Source organism: Pan paniscus, chromosome 7, assembly GCF_029289425.2.
Source record: "Pan paniscus chromosome 7, NHGRI_mPanPan1-v2.0_pri, whole genome shotgun sequence".
NCBI lineage: Eukaryota > Metazoa > Chordata > Mammalia > Primates > Hominidae > Pan > Pan paniscus.
Window position 1 is genome coordinate 22,838,271 of NC_073256.2, and position 22,577 is coordinate 22,860,847.

The 22,577-nt window shown below is 48.6% G+C and overlaps 2 protein-coding genes across 2 annotated transcripts; one reads left to right on the plus strand and one right to left on the minus strand.

Moving 5' to 3' along the window:
* Nucleotides 1–256: 256 nt before the first annotated feature.
* On the minus strand, nt 257–3,267 carry LOC129395889 (protein FAM90A15-like). The gene is made up of 4 exons (XM_055107322.1): nt 3,145–3,267; nt 2,451–2,650; nt 1,884–1,992; nt 257–1,219 (listed from the first exon to the last, which is right to left on the minus strand). The coding sequence occupies exons 1-4, from the start codon at nt 3,265–3,267 to the stop codon at nt 257–259; spliced, it is 1,395 nt and encodes a 464-aa protein (XP_054963297.1).
* A 10,222-nt stretch (nt 3,268–13,489) lies between these two features.
* LOC129395888 (olfactory receptor 7E24-like) lies at nt 13,490–16,488 on the plus strand. The gene is made up of 2 exons (XM_055107321.2): nt 13,490–13,646; nt 15,586–16,488. Exons 1-2 carry the CDS (start codon nt 13,523–13,525, stop codon nt 16,284–16,286), a joined length of 825 nt encoding a protein of 274 aa, XP_054963296.1. The 5' UTR covers nt 13,490–13,522; the 3' UTR covers nt 16,287–16,488.
* The last annotated feature ends 6,089 nt before the right edge of the window (nt 16,489–22,577 follow it).

Below are 22,577 nucleotides of genomic sequence, written 5' to 3' on the forward strand. Positions count from 1 at the left end.
CTCTGGCACGGAAGCTTTTCCTGGCGCGTTTCCGGAGAACCACGCGAACTACAACGTCCCTCACCAGAATTCAATGAGGCAGAGTCCCTGCATCTGCTCCCTGCCTGGCCTGGGCTCCCACATCCACAGAAGCGCCACAGCCGGGGAGCTTCGGAGTCACCGCACAGAGTCTGCTCTCTGCTCTGCACTCCTCAGTCCCACAGTCCCCTCCAAGTCACGGGAGCTGGAGGCCAAGGAGCCCCTGCCACCTGCAGTCTCACTCCAGGTCAGAATCGCTGTCCTCTGAGGAGGAGGAAACCTGAAGGTCCTCATAGAGGACGCTCGGTGGGACACGAACACGGGGACCCTCAGACTTCTCTGACACATGAGGGCTCTGAGCGAGGAAGGCTCCCGGCTTCTCAGGAGAGTGAAATGAGGGGGCCGCCAGGAGGCTGGAGCTCCAGCGTCCGTTTTCCAGTCTCCGGAAGAGCACTCTGAGAGGCTGGGCCCCATCATGGCTGGCCGCTGGGTGATGGGACATGGTGCAGGCCTGGGCAGTAGGCAGGCAAGGTCTGCTGTGCGGAGGCTGCCGGTCGACGCTGGGCACCTGGGCGGGTGTCCTCCTGCCCATCTGGGGCGACGTACTTGGTCCAAGTTCGGTTGCGGCTGGCGGAGGTTGGAGATTCTCCGGGGCCCCCAGCTCACCTCCCTGGATGGCGCTTTCGGGGATCTGGAAGGGACCCAGTCTCGGTTTCTTGGGGAAGTTCAGGCAAGCCTGAATCCGAGCCTGGGCAGGTCTCTTGGCTCCTGGCCCGAAGCTGAGATTGGAGCCTAGGCCCAAGCTGTGTGTGGCGGCTGGCGGGCAGGGCTGTGAGGTCACCGCAGGACGTTTGTCCTGTGCCTGGGGTCTGATGGCCTGGAGCAGGCCGTGGGTTTTGGAGGCAGCCTGGGGAACTTCTCGGCAGCCACCCTCAGGGCTGCTGTGTGTCGGCTTCACCACGAGGAGAGGCTCGGGGCCCTGCTGCCTGACTGCAGGCTGAGGGATGTCGGCCGCAGCCCCTGTCTGTCTTTCCTTTGGTCCAAGACTTGAGGAGGAGCTCAGACTGGCTTTTCTGAGGGGAGACGGCGAAGCCAAGACGGAGCCCCTGTCAGACCTTTCGGTAGCTGAGCGATCAGCGAGGACAGGGCCCAGGCGCGGCCTCTTACTGGTTGTGTGGACCGGCATTGGCCCGCTTGCAACCTGAAAGAGAGGAAACAACACAGGTTAGAAGTTCCTCCGCATGGAGCCAACGTGAAAATCAAGCACATCCAAAGACAAGGTGCACACGCCATGAAATTCTTAGTACAGTATCGACAGGCGGTCCTTGGAAGTAGGGACAGACCCTCCACCTGAGTGCTGATCAGGACAAGACACATGAAAGATGCGCTCTCGAGCTATGTGTAGCTGATCTAAGCACACCATTGTTCAAAAGATCGCGTCTTGGGCATTAACTGGATCAAAGCGCCTCCACTCAGCCTTCCATGAAGTGGAACGGACTGATGCCCTTCCGAAGGCAGGTTGGTGGCTCAAGGGTACTCAGGACGTCTTCTCTGAACACATGCATGTTCCTGGGTTTAGCCTTCTCCACGTTTGGGGCCTCTGAGGGACTAATTTCCTCATGCCGCTAGGAATATGTTGTTGGCAGGCTTGCCATAATTGGACAGAAAGAAAGCAACAGGAAATACGGCATCTTCAGATGCCTTGGCCTGGAATCAAATTGACCTGGAAGGATCGTGGAGTCCCTGACCCCAAGAAGGCAAGAAAGAGGGGTTCCCCGATTTCCTCCCGCAGACGGGAAGCTGAAAGGAAATCAACCAGGGTGACCTAGAGGAGAAAAGGACCAGGGGCCCGGGGTGACACTCACCCTCAGATAATCAGAAGATTCCGTGGATCCTTTTCGATTCGGCAGCGGCTTCTCTGGAGGTTTCCCAGAAAACATGTGGAGGAGAGCCTTCCTCTGCGGGTCTTGTGGCCTGCAGAACAGAAAAAGGTCAGGCCGTGCCCCCTGGTTTTCCCCAGGAGACAGGGAGAACCCTGTGTGGGGCCCAGCCCCGTTCCGTGTTTTGTGATACAGAAATGGACATCTGGTGCCCTTTCCGCCTCTGCACCTTCCCTCACGTGCCAACCTTCCCGTCCCCCAGGTGGCCCTCTAGGCTTCCCAACTAAGGACTGTGATTTGGATTCCATCGCTTTTCCCCCTGTCGTGGGGAACGTGCACGAAGCGCCCCCGCCTCTCCCCGTCCCTGAATCTCCCAGAGCCAAAGGAGCTCCTGGGTGTGGAACCCCGGAGGACACGGAGCTCCGGCCTATTTCTCTGCAGCGTTCCTTCCCTGGCCCGGAGACGGAAAGGCACACGGTGTGCAGGTGCAGAGACACCATGTCCTTAGGAGGCAGTACCCTAAGAGTGGTGAAAACCCCTCCCACTGCTCACCTTGGTCTCTCTTCCTTCTCTCCCTTATCCTTGTTCAAGGGCCCCGGGTTGGCTTCAACCTGGGGCTTCCATGGTTTCAGGTTTTCCTTCCCTTCCTTTTTCCCCAAGGTCTCTGGAACCAGGGCTGCCTTCCAGCACTTCATGGGGCACCTGGTACTTCTGGCCGTGTGGCCAAAGGCCCCGCAGTTTTTGCACTTGAGCTGTGGGTGGAAAGGAAGTGATGTCGGTGAGTGAGCTGAAGCCACAGGCAGCGATCCCACGTCCACATTGGGACGGATTGTGAATTCAGAGCTGAATAAGGATTCCAAAGAGGGGACACCGGCATGGGGGCCGTTAAGTGCTGGGAGAGTTCGGATACGATGTTCCCTCCCAAAGCCCACGTGACGGAGGAACTCTGAAAGGAAGGACTCAAGGTTCCAAGGGGCACGACGGTGAACCCGAAGTCAACAACACAGTCGAACGTGGCTACACAGGACTCTAAGTAGAAAGGGAGGTTGCCCCCAAGAGTCTCTCAAGGGACCTATCGGGCCGGGGAGAAGGTCCCAAGCCACGCCCACCTTGGATGGGAAAAGCAACCTGGGTGGTGGTGACAGAGCTCTTTGGAATCCAACCCAGTCTCTGAGGACCGTGTGACACCCCCTCCCCCCGTCCCCACCCCCACCCCGATACCCAAGAGATCCAGGGCTAGACTTACCCTGGGATCTTCTTCACTGGGCGGGGGAGCCCTTGGCCCAACTGGGGCCCTCCGCTGCTTCTGGAGGGTCTGGGCTCTCACCAGTCTCTCGGCCCAAGATTTGGGGTCCCGACGTGCCATCATCTTCGTCGCCTGGGGGTTTTGTGACCGCCTTTTTCAGGGGTTGACTGTTGGGTCACCTGAAACACACACAAACACACACATGTCGATGGTTAAGCACATTGGATATTCACACACCCACAGGAAGCCACCTGCTAACTCCCTGCCGGTGTGGTCATGAGGAGACCTCACCACCAGTCGGTCAAATCTGTAGAACACAATGTGCTGTGTGCATCCTCGGATACTGTGTGTTCCTCTGCCATGACTACCTAGTCCAAGAGTAAACCGCACCTGCCACAGGGCCCGTGGCCTAGGTATGGGGAGTTGAGCTTTCAACCCCAAACAAGCAACTGATTCTGGAGACTGGACTTAGGTCTCTCACGATTCACTCCGGTAGAAGACACGGTGATTCTATCTCCCTTGACGGACAGAATGATCGAAGACACAGGGCATGGCTTGCGCCACCCTTTGGCAGGTCTGTTTGAAGTCAGGGATATGGGATGCTTCCTGTGACAACTTGAATCGCTACTCTGGCCATTTCATTAGGCAACTTCCAAGCACAAATTCATAGAGAGAAGTTACCTTCCTCTCTACCACACTAGCAGGTGATGGTCTTTCCTGTTCTACCTTTTGGCTTTAGCTCCAGCCCCTCTTTGCTTATTTATTTTTTCTGGTATTTTACGCATACCACACGAATTCATCTGAACAAACGGGGAACAAGTGCCACATCGTATCGACGTCTTACACGGCTGAAGGGCAAACCACCCTTTTTTCCAAAGTCCTTTTTCCATTTACCCACCAATTCAGCATGCTGCAGTACATTTCTTTTCGCATTCCCATCTTGGTCTTATCCCACACGTGGAGACGGATATGTTTTCTCGTTTTCTGTTGCAAGAATTACTAGTAACGAGAACACATCCTTCCCCACCAGCAAGCCCCAGTGTGATCGGTTTCTTTCTGCCTCCTGTGTCTCTTCCCCCCACCCCCACACCCCTCAGGGATTGCGTGAAAAAAACAATAGTTCAGTGAAACTAACCTGAAATTACACGTCTACTTGCTTTCCCCGGCTGGCGCTGAGATGGGCAGGTGCTGGAGCAGCCCCGCTGGAAGCGATGCAGCATCCAGGACGACGGAGGAAGGGGCGGAGAGGGACCTCTGCTTTCCAGGCTGCCTTTTATACTGTCTCTGGTCACCTGACGTGGAACGTACCCTAACCTAATCAGTTACCTGTACCTTCATTGCAATTAACTTAATCCAATTACGTGACCTGGAAAGGTCTATCTGCACAGCCCACTCTAAGATCATGTCCACTGCTGACAGACATTCTAAAACCTACGTGTACAGCTGCAAGCTTTGAAGAATAGATGCTCCCCGTCAGACATGTAACACTGGTGCCTGTACCCCTGTCTTCTTTTCCATCTTTTTGTTTTGTTTTGTTTTGTTTTGTTTTGTTTTAAAAAATGTGGTAAAATAGACACCTTTTAATTGGACCACATTTAGTCTATCTCGACGTGGGCCTCAGTGTCATCAAGGAGATTCTCCTTGACGTGCAGTCACGGCCATGATCCATCTTCAGAGCTTCTCTTTCTTCCCCAAGGTAAGTCTGTCAGCAGAGAACCCTGACCGCACCCTCATGTGTTTTCTCCTCCAGGAGGCGCTTGGAAACCACCGTGAATTGGACCGCACTGGGAAACACAGATGAGGAAAGTCAACAACGCTTTGTCCTTCAGTGCCTGGCTCCTTTTTCAGCTCGTCTTGCGACTCCAGGCATTATGCCTGAAAAGTCTCCCGGACGCCTGTGAGGCTCTAATTCCCTGGGTCCCATTGCCATGTCTCTGGATTTGCGAAGATCCACCGCACCTTCTGTGGAACTCCCGTGTCGGTGAACTTTTGTGCCACGGCCCCTAATTCTGCCCATGGTCATCTGCAGCTAGCTGCACGACTTAGGGTCCATGTTCCTTGGACGGGAAGAGACAGGCAGGAGTCGGAATGATGAACCAGCACACTGGGGCATTTTCTCACGTAGCCCAAGTGACCCCATGGTGTTCTTGAGCTTTGGAACCAGTCGCGTCCCCTTTGACACTGCACCCGGCTCCCAGTCTCTCAATCGTGTTGGCCCTCCGGCGATTTCCCGTTGGATGAATTGCTCCTGCTGAAACTCGAGTCCCCTTTGATTTGCGCTTCATTAATTATTCATGATTCAGGTTGGAAGGCCTGCTGACGACCCCCTGTGGCCGTTCTCTGAGCTTTCCTGTCACATCGTTTCCTTCCACGCTCTTTGGTTCCTTATGGTCCTGCTCCTTCTGCTGTCAGAGGAGCAGAGAGTTGATCTTATTGATTCTGGATACGGATACTTTCTAGGTGATCTGGATAATCCAGATAACGACCCTCAACAGCGGCGGAAAGGGAGCAGCCATTTGGTGTGTCTCAGAAAATCCCGCTCAGTTCCGAGGCCCCCTAGATGTGGAATCCTGCTCAGAGTTGTTCCCAGGTCAGAGAATGGAGAGAGCCTGTGCATGATGGGATCTCCCTGCCTAGATCTTTCAGTGAGTCTCTACCTCAGCTACTCTTAGGATCAGGGGGAGAACCACGGTGTCAGACATCCGGAAAGAAGACGGGATGAATGTTTTACCTCTGAAGTACATCCCAAATGTGGGAGTTGACTTCAGCTTTGCTGGGGTCTATTTGGCCAGTGAAACTCTGCCTGGTTCATTCGCACATCCGGAAGCCACTTCACGGGGGGCCGTCGCAACTGGAACCACACACTTGGCATCGGCGGTTGAGCCAAATGGGGACTCGTGGTGCAAGCAACGCTCCCCACGTGTTAGCGTGGGTGAGATTCGGTTGGCGGAATTTTACTAGGTGCGTGTTGGTAGAGTGGGGCTGAGGTTTTCTTGCTCCTGTGGTTGTATACGAAGTCAAAGGTCCTGCCCAGCCCTGCGGTCCCCTCAGTCAACTCTGTTTCGGAGACATAACGATTTGGATTGCCAACAAGTCAAGAAATGTTCAAGCCCTTGGATGTAGGGTAAAGAAAGGGAGATCAGACTGTCACTGTGTCTATGTAGAAGGGGAAGACATAAGAGACTCCATTTTGAAAAAGACCTGTACTTTAAACAATTGCTTTGCTGAGATGTTGATCATTTGTAGCTTTGCCGCGGCCCCTTTGACCCAACTTGGAGCTCACAAAAACCTGTGTTGTATAACATCGAGGCTTAAGGGATCTAGGGCTGTGCAGGGCGTGCCTTGTTAACCAAATGTTTACGAGCAGTATACTTGGTAAAAGTCATTGCCATTCCCTAGTCTCAATAAACCAGGGGCACAATGCACCGTGGAAAGCCACAGGGACCTCTGCCCCTGAAAGCAGGGTATTGTCCAAGGTTTCTCCCCATGTGACAGTCTGAAATATGGCCGCGGAGAATGGGAAAAACCTGACTCGCCCCCAGCCTGACACCCGTGAAGGTTCTCTGCTGAGGTGGATTAGTGAAAGAGGAAAGCCTCTTGCAGTTGAGAGAGAGGACAGCCACTGTCTCCTGCAACCTCGCATGCCTCCCTGGCTCTTAAGAATCCCATCGCAGGGGGGTGAGGCACGCCCCGCGATGCGAGGTGCAATAGTCAGCCCCTCTTGCCCCCCTGGCTCTTAGGATCCCCATCGCAGGGGGGTTAGGTACGCCCCGCAATGCCTGTAGTAAGAGCCAGCCCCTCTTTTCCGCCTGGCTCTTAGAACCCCCATCTCTGTGGTGTGAGGCACGCCCATCGATGAGGGGATTAAGAGCACGCCCCTCTTACCCCCCTGGCTCTTAGGACTCCCATCGCAGGCGTTGAGGCACGCCCCGCGATGCGGAGTGTAAATGCCAGCCCCTCTGGACACCCTGTTTTTTAGGATCCGCGGTGGACTCACATCCTGTTTATCATATTGTGAGTAATATCGTCTCGCGCTCTGGAGTTTATGAACTGTTTCACCCACCAGTGTACACCCCGGTGTACAGAGGTTGTACAGCCGTCCGTATTGGGAGTCATATCATCCTCTTCCTCCCTGAATATTAAGAGAAGTATCACAGCGGTGTTTCTACTCCCTGGGATATCGCGTGTCATATCCTCCTCTCCCACGTTTCAATTAGAAACAATATCAGTGTGGGCGTGTTCACCTTCTGTGATACTGAAAGTAATATCATCCTCTTCCCTCCAGGATTGTGGGAACAATATCCCTGGGGGTGTCCACTTTCTGCCATATATGTAGTCATATCACCCCCTCCGCCTTGGAATATTATTAAGGACCATCTCACACGGGGGTGTACCCTTCCTACGATGTTGGGAGTAATAGCATTCTCTTCTTCCGTGAATATTAGGAAGAAAATCACCGGGTGTATGCACACCCAGTGCTATATTGGGAGTAATGTCATACTCCACCCCCTGAAGATTATATTCGGATCAATATCACCGGCTGGGTGTACACCTACTGCGATATTGAACGTAATATCATGCTCTCTCCCTCCCTGAACATTAGGAGAAATATCACAGGTGGGTGTACACCCACTGAGGTATTAGGGAGTAATATTAGTGTGAATTATCCCTTATTTTTTATGAACATGAATATGAATGGCCGATATTAATATTAATATTAAGAAATAATTGCTAATAAAAAGTTTTCAGATTATTAATATTAATATTAATTATTAGGAGCTAATATTACTGTTCTCTAATGAATAAGATCAATATCAGTTATTAATATCAGGCATCATTAATCATTAATATTAATCATGTATTGTTATCGTTAGTATAACTATTTAATATTAATTATCATTAGTATCGGTATTGATTTTAAAAATTATATTATGGGATATTAATATTGATAATTATTAGTGTCAATTAATAATTGATATTATTAATTGCGGTAAGTAGCATTGCGTCATTCCACCCCTTCCTCGGCAGCTCGTTTACGACCCAAAACGGGGACACAAATGCCCCTGAGGGAGCAGCGGTAGACTGGGATAAATGAAAATGCTCATGTGGTGGAGAGCCGTGTTTTTGGGTACCAGCCCTTGACCTGCGTCGACCTTCTCAACTGCAAAAACAGTTCACCGCCCTATACCAAGAAGCCACAAGCCCTAATTGATTTGCTCCAAACTGTTTTCCATACCCACAACCACACCTGGGCTGATTGGCCCCAGTTACTCATTTTCCTCTTTAACAGCGAAGAAAGGCGGAGAGTCCTCCAAGCAGCAACTACGTGGCTAGAGTAACATGCAGCAGCTGATTATCAAAACCCCCAATAGTATGGAAGGACCCAGTTGCCCGGAACCGACCCCCAGTTGGACCCACATGAAAGAGAGGATATGCAAAGGCTAAACCGAGACAGGGAAGCTCTGTTCGAAGGATTAATGAGGGGAGCTCAGAAGGCCACAAACGTTAACAAGCTCTCTGAAGTCATTCAGGGAAAAGAAGAATGTCCAGCACAATTCTACGAGAGAATGTGTGAGGCCTATCATATGTATACTCCCTTTGATCCCGATAGTCCTGAAAAGCAGCGCATGATTCACATGGCTTTAGTCCATCAAAGCTCAGAAGACATGAGAAGAAAACTGCAGAAACAGACTGGGCTTGCAGGCATGAATCCATCCCAATTACTAGAAATAGCTAGCCAGGTGTTTGTAAACAGGGATGCAGTAAGCCGTAAGGAAAACCGCAGAGAGAATGGAAGTCAGGCCCGGCGACACGCCGACCTGTTTGTCAGCTTCAGCAATCAGAGGGGCCCCCCCAAAGAGGCAAGGGAAGGGGGGCCCTGGGAAAGAAACTCAGCTTGGCTGTCAGAGTTTGCAGCGTAACAAGTGTGCTGATTGTAAAGAAATAGGACAGTGGAAGAACAAATGCCCTGAGCTGAAAAGAAAACAAGGTGACTCAGAGCATGAGGCCCCGGAAAAGGAGGAAGGGGCCGTGCTCAACCTGGAAGAAGGGTTCTTGGACTGAGGGAGACCGGGCTCAAGCGTCCCCATTCTGACTTCTGGTCAGAATGACAGTCGGGGGTGGAGAATTGACTTTCTTGTAGATAGCGGTGCTGAACATTCGCTAGTAACCGCCCCGGTCGCCCCCTAATCCAAGAAGACTATTGAGGTCAACGGAGCCACGGGTGTTTCAGCAAAGCAAGCTTTCTGCTTGCCTCGGACTTGTAGTGTAGGAGGACATAAAGTCATTCATCAGTTTTGGTACATGCCTGACTGTCTCTTGACCTTTTCGGGAAGGGACTTGCTCAGCAAGCTCACAGCCACTCCCTCTTTCACAGAGCACGGCTCTTCGCTGCTAAAGTTACCAGGAATGGGAGTCATTATGACGCTTATGGTCCCCCGAGAGGAGGAATGGAGACTTTTCTGAACTGAGCCGGGCCAAGAGAGAAGACCAGCTCTGGCTAAGCAGTGGCCAAGAGTACGGGCAGAAGAGAACCCTCTGGGATTGGCCAGTTAAGACTGGGGTCCAGCCGGTGAGGCAAAAACAGGAGCCCGTACCCAGAGAATCCCTTCAAGGTATCCAGGTCCGTCTCAAGCACCTAAGAACTTTTGGAATGATTGTTCCTTGTCAGTGTCCATGGAACACTCCCCTCCTGCCTGTTCCCAAGCCACGGACCAAGGACTACCGGCCGGTACAGGATTTGCGCTTGCTTCATCAAGCCACACTGACTTTACATCCAAAAGTACCTAACTCGTCCACATTGTTGTGGTTGCCGCCAGCTGAGGACAGCTGGTTCACCTGCTTGGACCTGAAAGACACTTTCTTTCCTATCAGATTAGCCCCTAAGAGGCAGCAGTTGTTTGCCTTTCAGTGGGAAGATCCGGAGTCACGTGTCACTACTCAGTACACTTGGACCGGACTTCCCCAAGGGTTCAAGAACTCCCCCACCATCTTCGGGGAGGCATGGGCTCGAGACCTCCAGAAGTTTCCCAGCAGAGACCTAGGCTGCGTGTTGCTCCAGTAGGTTGATGACCTTCTGCTGGGACACCCCACGGAAGTCGGGTGTGCCAAGGGAACAGATGCCCTACACCAGCACCTGGAGGACTGTGGGTAGAAGGTGTCCAAGAAGGAAGCTCAGATCTGCCGACAGCAGGTACGTTACTTGGGATTTACTATCCGACAGGGGTCGGAACGCAGCCCAGGATCAGAAAGAAAGCAGGTCATTTGCCATCTAGCGGAGCCTAAGAGCACAAAGCAGGTGAGAGAATTCTTAGGAGCTGTGGGGCTTTGTAGACAGTGGATCCCAAACTTTGCAGTATTAGCCAAGTTTTTGTATGAGGTCACGAAGGGGGCGGGGACCGGGAAACTTTGGAATGTGGATCCCAACAACAGCAAGTCTTTCATGAGTTAAAGGAAAAACTTCTGGCAGCCCCAGCCCTGAGGTTACCCGATCTGACAAAGCCTTTTCCATTGTATGCATCAGAGAGAGAAAAGATGGCAGCTGGACTTTGAATCCAAACTGTGGGGCCCTGGCTGAGGCCGGTGGCCTACCTCTCTCAACAACTAGACGGGATTTCTAAAGGATGGCCCCCCTGTTGGAGGGCCTTGGCAGCAACTGCCCTGCTAGTACAAGAAGCAAAAAAGCTGACTCTTGGGCGAAACCTGAACATAAAGGCCTCCCGTGCTGTGGTGACTTTCAATGAATACTAAAGAACATCATTGGCTAACGAATGCCAGACTGACCAAGTACCAAACTTTGCTCTGTGAAAGTCCCCGTATAACCATTGAAGTTTGCAAAACCCTACACCCCGCCACCTTGCTGCCGGTATCAGAGAGCCCTGTTGAGCCTGATTGTGTAGAAGTGTTGGACTCAATTGACTCTAGCAGACCTGATCTCCGGGACCAGCCTTGGGCATCAGTAGACTGGAAACTATACGTAGATGGGAGCAGCTTCTTCAACCCCCAAGGAAAGAGAGGTGCAAGGTATGCAGTGATAACCCTGGACACGGTTGTTGAAGCCAGATCGTTGCCCCAGGCCACTTCAGCCCAGAAAGCTGAACTCATTGCTTTCACTGGGGCTTTAGAACTCAGTGAGGGTGAGACTGTCAACATTTACACTGATTCTCGGTATGTCTTTTTAACCCTTCAAGTGCATGGAGCTTGATAGAAAGAAAAGGGCCTATTGAACTCTGGGGGAAAAGACAGAAAATATCAAGAAGAAATCTTGTAATCATTAGAAGCAGTATGGAAACCCCACAAGGTGACAGTTAGGCATTGCAGAGGACACCAGCGAGCTTCCACCTTGCTGGGTTTGGGGAACTCCCGCGCTGACTCAGAGGCTAGAAAAGCAGCATCTGCCCCCTTTTGGGCATCAGTGCTCCCTCAAGCACCTGATCTTGGCCCTCCTTCTTCTAAAGAAGAAAAGGACTTTCTCCAGGTAGAGGGAAGGACAAGTGATGGAGGAAGGATGGATTCGGTTACCAGATGGGAGAGTAGCTGTGCCACAGCTGCTAGGAGCTGCAGTTGTACTGGCTTTGCAAGAAACCACCCATCGAGGTCAGGAGTCACTGGAAAAGTTGTTAGGCCGGTATTTCTACATCTCGCCTTTGTCAGCCCTTGCCAAAACGGTGAGGCAGCGGTGTGTTACCTGCCGACAGCATGATGCGAGGCAAGGTCCAGCTGTTCCGCCCGGCATACGAGCTTATGGAGCAGCCCCCTTTGAAGGTCTCTAGGTAGACTTCACAGAGATGCCAAAGTGTGGAGGTAACAAGTATGTACCAGTTCTTGGGCGTACCTACTCTGGGTGGGTGGAGGCCTATCCAACACGAACTGAGAAAGCTCGTGAAGTAACCCCTGTGCTTCTTCGAGATGTGATGCCTAGATTTCGACCGCGCTTACGTATCGGTTCAGACAACGGGCCTGCGTTTTCGGCTGCCTTGATACAGAAGATGGCAAAGGTATTGGGGATCACACGGAACCTGCATGCTGCCTCCCGGCCTCAGAGTTCCGGAAGGGTGGAGCGGATGAATCGGACTATCAAAAATAGTACTATTGTCTTCCCCGCTGGATATTTAAAACAACACCACAAGGCGCGTCAAACCACCTGCTAAATTGGAGGGAATGTTATCCTCTCCCCTCCTCCCCCGGCCCCGGATGTTACAGACAACAACACAGGGGTGATGTACACCCACTGCTTTATTGGGAGTAATATCATCCTCTCCCTTCTTGGATAGTAGGAACAGTATCACACTGTGCGTGTAGGCCTGTCGTGAATTTCAATGGAATCTCATCCTGCGCCTCCCTGGATATGATGAACAATATCACGGGGAATATACAACTTCTGAGATATTGGGAGTGATATCATCCTCTTCCCTATGGAGGTTAGGAACAATATCACAGGAGTAGTATACACCCTCTGGGATGTTGGGACTCATATCATCCTCCCGCCCACTGGATACTAAAAACCATATCACAAGGGACGTGGACACACACTTCGATATTGGTATGAATACCATCCTCTCCCTCTTTGGATATTCGGTGCCATATTTCAGGTGGGGTATACACCGCCCGCAATATTGGAAGTAATATGATTTTCTACCCCACCGGATATCGGAAACAATATCACAGGTGGTTGTGAACAACCCCTGCGATATTTGGAGTAATATCACCATCTCCGCTCACGATTATTAAGAACAATATCATAGGGGTGTGGGATGTACACCCCCTTTCATATTTGATATCATCCTCTTCCCCCTTGGATATTAGGAACAATATCAGGAAGGGATGTACAGACCCTGCGACCTTTGCTGTCATAGAAATGTCTCTGCCCTAGATATTAGGAAAAAATGTCCCTGGGGATGTGAACAGCCCTGCGATATTGAGAGTAGTATCATCCTCTGCCCCCTTGCATATTGGGAACAACATCACAGGTGGGGTGTACTACCTCTGTGATATTGGGAGTGAAATTTTCCTCTCTTCCCCTGGACACTAGGAAGGGTATCAGAGGGGGAGGGTGTACATTCCCTGTGATATTCAACGTAACCATATCCTCTCCCTCCCAGGGTATTCAGAACAATATTACAGGAGGGGTATACACCCCCTGTGATATTGGGAGTAATATCATCCTCTCTCCCTGTGGATATTACGAAGAGTATCACAGGGCTCTAGAAACCCCCTGAGGTACTGGGAGTAACATCATCCCCTCTCCCTCTGAATATAGGAAGATTTTCACAGGGGGGTATACACCCCCTGCGATATTGGGAGTAAGATCATCCTCTCCACCCAGGAAATGACTAACAAGGTCACGGGGGGATGTACTCTCCCTGCGATATTGGGAGTAATGTCGTCCTCCCGAAACCTGGATGTTAGCAATGACATCACAGAGGGGGTGTACACACCCTGCCACATTGGAAGTAATATAATCCTCTCCCCATCTGGATACTGGGAAAGATATCACAGCGCGGGTATACGTTTCCTACGCTGTTGGGAGTAATATCATTCTTTTCCTTTCTGGATATTAGGAAGAATATCACAAGGGTGCTGTACAATTACTTCGATATTGGGAGTAATATCATCCTCTATTTTCCTGGATATTGGGCACAAAACACAAAAGGGTGTACATCCCCTGCGATATTGGGAGTAATCGCATACTCTCTTTCCCTGGATGTTAGAAAACAATATCATCAGGGCTGAACACCCCCCGCGATAATGGGAGTCACGTTTACTATTTCACAGGCCATTTGGAACAATATCATAGGGGGTGTTTACAAACAGGGGTGGTGTACACCCCCTGTGTTATTGGGAGTAAGCTCATTCTCTCCACCTCCGGATATTAAGAACAATATCCCGGCGGGAGGTGGTACACCCCCAGTGATATTGCGAATAATGTCATCCTCTCCTTTCCTGGATATTAGGAAAAATATCACAGGGGGGTGTACTCCTTCTGTGATATTGGAAGCAATATCAACCTCTCCCCCGCTGGATATTAGAAAAAAAAATCTCTCACGGTGTACACCCACTGTGATATGAGGAGAAATATCTTCCTAGGGTATTACGAATAATTTCACAGTCTGTACACACATGGTGTACACTCAATGTGATATTAGGAGTAATATTAACCTAGTAGATAATAAATAACATCGCAGGGTGTACACCCACTTTGATATTAGCTGTAATATTTTTCTAAGTTGTTACAAATAAGATCACAGGGTGTACAAACATGGTGTACACTCACTGTGATATCAGGAGTCATATCTCTGTGATATATTATGAATAATATCACAGGGTGTACACCCACTGTATTATAAGGAGTAAGATCTCTGTAGGATATTACAATTAAGATCACAGGGTGTAGAGCCACCGTGATATTAGGAGCAATATCTTTCTAGGATATTACAAATAATATCACAGGGTGTACGCCCACTCTATTGTCAGGAGCAATATCTCCCTAGGATATCAAAAATCCTATCACAGGGTATCCAATCTCTGCCTTCCATGTTCTAAGGGATTCTCCAGCTTCAGCCTGCCGAGTAGCTAGGGTTACCCGCCACCACGCCCAGCTAATTTTTTTTTTTATTTGCACTGGAGACGGGGTTTCACCACGTTGGCCAGGCTGGTCTGGAACTCCTGACCTCAGATGATCCATCAGCCTCGGCTGCCCAAAGTGCTGGGATTACAGGTGTGAGCCATGGTGCTGGGCCAAGAGTTATAGATTCTATTCATTTGGAAACACAGCTCCCATTTTTGAGTGTGCATGTACTTTTATAAAGAAATGATGTCAGAAAACTGAAGGATGATAATAAATATGAAAAGTGACAGGCATGTGAAAAGGTCTTCCGATTGAGAACTATAAGTTTCGATTTCGTTTTCAGGTAATGGGGTCCTTGCTCTTGTGTCGTCCTTTTACATATTCTACATCAATGGAAGTTGTAGTACGGTGTCAGAATAAAGTAGAGTGTATTTCACGGCTTCTTAATTTCTTTCAATTAGACTGAGATCTTTTTCTGAAAGAGAGAAGGACATTTTCATTGCATTGTATTTTTTCTGAAAAGAGTAGGGCCGTATTTTACGGAGATCACGGATTTGTTATATATGAAGTTTTGGTCTTCTAATATTCTTCCGTGGTTTTTCTCTAAAGTAGTATGTACTGAAAGCCTCATATAGCAAAAAAGTAAATCACGTAATAATTCTGAGATTTTTGGAATTGTCACAACGGAGAAACATTGCTGGCGGTGTATGGTCCGCAAGTGTGAAGATGTTCCTTGTGAATTGCTTGCATCCAGCATTAAGGGCTGGTTTTTATCTTTTATTTTTCCAATCCTCTTTCCTTCTCAAGGTGTCCAAGACACACAGGGCCACAGAATCTCACAGGTGTCTGAGAATTCCTCCTCCTGGGACTCTCAGAGGATCCAGAACTGCAGCCGGTCCTCGCTTTGCTGTCCCTGTCCCTGTCCATGTATCTGGTCACGGTGCTGAGGAACCTGCTCAGCATCCTGGCTGTCAGCTCTGACTCCCCCCTCCACACCCCCAAGTACTTCTTCCTCTCCAACATGTGCTGGGCTGACATCGGTTTCACCTCGGCCACGGTTCCCAAGATGATTGTGGACATGCTGGCGCATAGCAGAGTCATCTCTCATGCAGTCTGCCTGACACAGATTTCTTTCTTGCTCCTTTTTGCATGTATAGAAGGCATGCTCCTGACTGTGATGGCCTATGACTGCTTTCTAGGCATCTGTTGCCCTCTGCACTACCCAGTCATCGTGAATCCTCACCTCTGTGTCTTCTTCGTTTTGGTGTCCTTTTTCCTTAGCCTGTTGGATTCCCAGCTGCACAGTTGGATTGTGTTACAATTCACCAGCATCAAGAATGTGGAAATCTCTAATTCTGTCTGTGACCCCTCTCATCTTCTCAAACTTGCTTGTTCTGACAGCGTCATCAATAGCATATTCATATATTTTGATAGTACTATGTTTGGTTTTCTTCCCATTTCAGGGATCCTTTTGTCTTACTATAAAATTTTCCCCTCCATTCTAAGGATGTCGTCGTCAGATGGGAAGTATAAAGCCTTCTCCACCTATGGCTCTCACCTAGCGGCTGTTTGCTGATTTTATGGAGCAGGCATTGGCATGTACCTGGCTTCAGCTGTGTCACCACCCCCCAGGAATGGTGTGGTGGCATCAGTGATGTACGCTGTGGTCACCCTCATGCTGAACCTTTTCATCTACAGCCTGAGAAACAGGGACATACAAAGTGCCCTGCGGAGGCTGCACAGCAGAACAGTCGAATCTCATGATCTGTTCCATCCTTTTTCTTGTGTGAGTGAGAAAGGGTAACCACATTAAATCTCTATATCTGCAAATCCTGCCCCTTAGTCACATTATTTTTGTGGCTTGATGGCTTTTATTCCTTTCCGCATTTCCTTTGTGAATATTGCTTTCTTCGTTATGCCTTTAACTGGAATGGGTGAGGATTCTGGGATCCTTGGTTTAGCAGAAACCTCATGACAGAATCCTCTATACCTAGGCGGCCTCTTTTAGTCTCTGAGCAATAACCTTGTCATCCAGGTGGAATCACAACCATCACTTTATATACACGAAGTCCTCACTTCGTTTTGGAATTCCCTGAAAACTGACTTTATGGAAACATTGTACAGAAGGTCCTCCAACACAACTCGTTGTTCAAAGTTGTGTAGTTATACTGTTGATGAAAAATAAGTGGTTTCACTATACATAATTTTGCTTCAAGGTGAAGTTTCCAAGAGACTTTCAAAGATGTTAAGTGAGTACATACTGTACATCAAATTCATATCCTCTTCCACAGTTCATGTGGAATTTCTTTATAAACTGCTTCTAGAGAATCTATTTAGGCAGGTTCTGTGTAGAGATCCATGTCGCCCTTCCTCAATCTTGGCTTTGAGTCAAATCACCTGGGGAGCTTACGCATGGTGAGGCCTGGGCCTCAAAACTTGAGATTCTGATTTCCTTGCACCTGTGTGAGTATGTGGATTTTTTTTTTTCTTTTAAAGCACCAGAGGTAGTTCCAATGACGAAGTTTTTAGAGGCATCAAGCTCCAATGAATAAGAACAGAAATTAATTGTAGTATGATTTCTTCAAATATTATCTTCAAATGCATTGTCCATCAACACCATACAAATGTTTATTATGCTGTTTTTTCTTACCACTTCGCATTTTCTATTTCCTTATTGTCTTTTTTTTTTTTTTTTTTTTTTTGAGTCAGAGTTTCACTCTTGTTGCCCAGGCTGGAGTTCAATGGCACAGTCTCGGCTCACTGCAACCTCTGCCTCCCGTATTCAAGCAATTCTCCTGTCTCAGCCTTCCAAGTAGCTGGGATTACAGGCATGCGCTACCATGCCTGGCTATCTTTTTTTTTTTTTTTTTGTATTGTTAGTAGAGACAGTGTTTCTCCATTTTGGTCAGGTTGGTCTTGAACTCCTGACCTCAGGTGATCCGCCCGCTTCTGCCTCCCAAAGTACTGAGATTACAGGCATGAGCGACCGCGCCCAGCCACCACTTAGCATTTACATTTTACATTTGTTGAAGTTATAGATTTATACACACATCACTTGCTGCTTTGTTATACACTTGCATATACACAAGATGGGAAATAGAAAAGAATAAAATGGGCACAGTATCCCTGAAGTTTCACATTCCGAGACTTTAAAAATATTTGCTCTTTAGAAATTTGTTTCAATGAAGAAACTGTGGTATACACACCCAGTGAAGTATTATTCAGCCTAAAGAGGAAGAAAGTCCTCTCCACTGCAGACAAAATGGATGAGATTGCAGGTCTGTATATTAAATGAAAGAAGCCAGGCACAGAATGTCAAATATTTCATATCCTCACTTCTATGTAGGAAGAAAAAAGGAAACCTTGGCCAGGCTTGGTGGCTCAGACCTGTAATCCCAGCACTCTGGGAGGCCGAGTCGCACGGATCACTTGAGTCCAGGAGTTCGAGACCCGCTTGGCCAACATGGTGAAACCCCGTCTCTACGGAAAAAACAAACAATTAGCCGGGCGTGGTGACGCGTGCCTCTAGTCTCAGCTACTCGGAGGGCTGAGGCCCAAGAAGCACTTGAACTAGGGAGGCGGAGCTTGCAGTGAGCCCGGATTGTGCCTGTGTACTCCAATCTGGGCAACAGAAGGAGACTCCATCACACAACTACACAGAAAAGGAATCTCAGGAAGGTGGAAAGTATAAAGGTGGTTAGCAGACGCTAGGAAGAAAAGGGGTGGGATGGGGAATGAAGACAAGTGGATAATTGGGTCCCAAAATACAGAAAGATGGAATAAGTAAATTCTAGTGTCTGATAGTACAGTGTGAAAATTTTAGTTCTTGAATATTTGCAGATGCTTTGGTAAGAAACTTCCTAACTTTCTCATTATGCTGGTTTTTAAGCTCTTCTCTTTCTGCTCTTGAAGTCATGCTGGTTTTTTTTGTTTGTTTGTTTTTTGTTTTGAGATGGAGTTTCACTCTTGTTGCCCAGGCTGGAGTGTCATGGTGCAATCTTGGCTCACAGCAACCTCTGCCTCCTGTGTTCAAGCGATTCTCCTGCCTCCACCTCCCGAGTAGCTGGGATTATAGGCATGCGCCTGTAGTAGAGACGGGGGTTTCTCCCTGTCGGTCAGGCTGGTCTTCAACTCCTGACCTCACGTGATCCGCCCACCTCGGCCTCCCAAAGTGCTGGGATTACAGGCGTGAGCGACCGCGCCAGGCCATGCTGTAACCTTATCTGTTGTCTGTTGTTGTTTGTTTATTTTGGAGCCCAGAAATAACTTGGTACCTGTATGTTCAAATGATTTTTAACATGAGTGGTAAGAAAGCTCATTGGTGGAAAAACAGCCTTTTCAAGAAATGGTGTTGGAGAAACTTGATTTCCACATGCAGAAGAATGAAGGTGGACCCTATGTCACACCAGGTGCAAAAATTAACACAAACTGGATCAAAGACCTCACCCCAAGCTCTAAAAGAATCATTCGCCTAAAGGAAAACATTGGCCATGCTTTCATGACATCAGATTGGGCAATGTTCTCTGGGATATGACACCAAAAGCATAGGCAACAATAGAAAATTACATTCCTTGGATTACATCTAAATGACAGACACTTTTGTGCAGCAAAAACCACGGCGAACTGAGTGAAAAGATAACCCATGGATTAGGAAAAATATTTGCAAAGCATATATCTGAAAAGAGGCTGATATCCATCATATATAAAGAACAGCTAGAACTAAACAACAAGAAACCCAAAGCATCCCATCAACAGTGGTCAGAAGACTCGAGTAGACGTGTTCCTAAAGAAGATATCGCAATGGCCAATAAGCAACTAAAATGATGTTCAAAATCACTCATCATAGGGAAGCGCAAATCAAACCAAGAATGTGACACCACACATTAGGATGGATATGATAAACAAACAGGCATTGGTGAGACTAGAGGGAAGTAGGGATGACCGAATCTGATCGGAGGGAATGTAAAACCGTGAAGGAACGGGTAAAATAGTATGACGTCTACTGGAAAAATTAGAAACAGAATGATCGGATGTTGCCGCAGTTGCATTTGTGGGTACCCACCAAAAAGAATTACAAGCCAGGAGTGGAAGACAGATTTGTGTACACCCATATTCATAGCAGCATTATTCACAAAAGCCACAATGTGGAAGCAACCCAAGGGTTCGTGGACAGATGAATGAAAAAGCACACTGCAGTTCCTTCACACAATGGAAGACTATTCAGCCTTCAAAAGGTAGGCACTTCTGGCCGGTGCGGTGGCTCACGCCTGTAATCGCAGCGTCTTGGAAGACCGAGATGGGCGGATCACCTGAGGTCAGGAATTCAAGACCAGCCTGGCCATCTTGGTGAAACCCTGTCTCTACTGAAAATGCAAAAAATGAGATGAGCGTGGTGGCGTGTGCCTATAGTCCCAGCTACTCGGGAGGATGTGGCACAAGAATCGCTGGAACCCGGGAAGCGGAGGTGAGCCCAGATTGTGCCACTGTACTCCAGCCTGTGCGACAGAGTGAGACTCCATGGAAACACAAAACAAAACAAAGTCAAACGAACAAACAAAAAACAACAAAAAAAAAACAGACAGGCACTTCTGACGCAGGCCGCAACATGGATGAACCTTGAAGACATTATCGTCAGTGAAATAAATAAATCCCAAAAGGATAAACAGGCCTAGGCTCAGTGGCTCGCACCTGTAACACCAGCACTTTGGGAGGCTGAGCCAGGCGGATCCCTTCAGGTCAGGAGTTCAAGAGCAGCCTGGCCAATATGGTGAAAGCTCGTCTCTATTAAAAATCCAAAAATTAGCTGGGCGTGGTGGCGCACACCTGTAATCCCAGCTACTTGGGAGACTGAGACACAAGAATCGCCTGAACCCACGATGTGGACGTTGCAGTGAGCCGAGATCACGCCACTGCACTCCAGCCTGGGTGACAGAGAAAGACTCTGTCTCCAAAACAAAAAAATTAAACACAGTATGATTCCACTTATCTATCAAGTGTCTAGAGTAGTTAAACTCATAGAGTTGCAAACTAGAAAGGTGGCCCCCAGGGGTGGGCAAGAGAGAGGAATGGAGAGCTTGGTGAATGGGTGGAATTTCCATTTTGAAAGATAAAACTGTTCCGGAGACAACTACGGTGATGGTTGCTAAACAATATGAAGGTACTTAATGTCATTAATCTGTAAACTGAAAAACAGTGGAAATTGTAAATGTTTATAGTGGCCATTCTATATGAACTTATATATATTTATAATTTTTAATATTTTTACGTGGTATATTTTCCGATAATAAAAGATGAAAATTAAAGCAGTCGGATGTTTAAAAAGAAAAGAAAGAAGCGAAGAATACACACCAGCTTTCTCCTGATTAGAGGAGGAGCCCCAAAGCTTCTATAGACACTCACTTTTCTCTTCTTCTTCTTGCATTATTATGAGGAAATCCTTAGAGGTTGGGGAACTTGGGCGACTTTGGCTAATGAGGAGCTCTGTGCCTCAGCCCCCCAAGTCACAGAATAGTAAATACTCAGTCTGTGCCTCCAGCCCAGCAGTGTGAGGTTGCAGTCCTGTGGGCTCCACAGCCGCCACCTGTATCAGGAGGCTCATGTCTCACCCTGTCTTCTTGCCGGCCCTGAGGACGCAGTCTGAGCCTCCATGGTGCACCACGCAGGGAGGACAGTGGACCTGTTCTCCGTGGTCATGTCCCAGCAGAGGGGAGAGGCAGTTCAGTGAGTGTAGGGAAAAGAAAGAGAGATCAGACTCTTACTGTGTCTATGTAGAAAGGAAAGACATAAGAGACTCCATTCGGAGAAAGACCTGTACTTTCAACAATTGCTTTGCTGAGATGTTGTTAATGTGGAGCTTTACCCCAGCCACTTTGACCCAACCTGAAGCTCACAAAAACATGTGTTGTATGAAATCAAGGTTTAAGGGATCTGGGGCTGTGCAGAACGTGCCTTGTTAACAAGATGTTTCCAAGCAGTATACTTTGTAAAAGTCGTCGCCATTCTCTAGTCTCAATAAACCAGGGGGACAATACACTGTGGAAAGCCGCAAGGAGCCCTGCCCTTGAAAGCAGGGTATTGTCCAAGGTTTCACTCCATGTGATAGTCTGAAATATGGCCTCATGGGATGAGAAAGACCTGACCGTCCCCCAGACCGACCCCCGTAAAGGGTCTGTGCTGAGGTGGATTAGTGAAAGAGGAAAGCCTCTTGAAGTTGAGAGAGAGGGAGGCCGCTGTCTCCTGCCTGCCGCTGGGAACTGAAAGTCTCGGTATAAAACCCGATTGTACATTTGTTCAATTCTGACATGGGAGAAAAACCGCCCTATGGTGAGAGGCGAGACATGTTTGCAGCAATGCTGCCTTGTCATTCTTTACTCCACTGAGATGTTTGGGTGGAGAGAAACATAAATCTGGCTTAGGTACACGTCCGGTCATAGTACCTTCCCTTGAACTTCATTATGACATAGATTCTATTGCTCACATGTTCGTTGCTGGCCTTCTCCTTATTGTCACCCTGCCCTCCTACTACATTCCTTTTTGCTAAAATAATAAAAATAATAATCAATAAAAACTGAGGGGACTCAGAGGCCTGTGCCAGTGCAGGTCCTTTGTATGCTGAGCGCTGGTCCCCTAGGCCCACTGTTGTTTCTCCATACTTTGTCTCTGTGTCTTATTTCTTTTCTCAGTCTCTTGTCCCACACGACTTGAAATACCCACAGCTGTGGAGGGGGAGGCCACCCCTTCAAGTGAGTGCTGAAGGATGGTCGGGAGCCTTGTTTGTTTCCTCATCCTCAGGACAAACAGGAGAGTGTGGTGGGCAGATGTGAGGAAACCAATATGCAACTCTCTGCTCAGCAGACTGTGCAGTTTC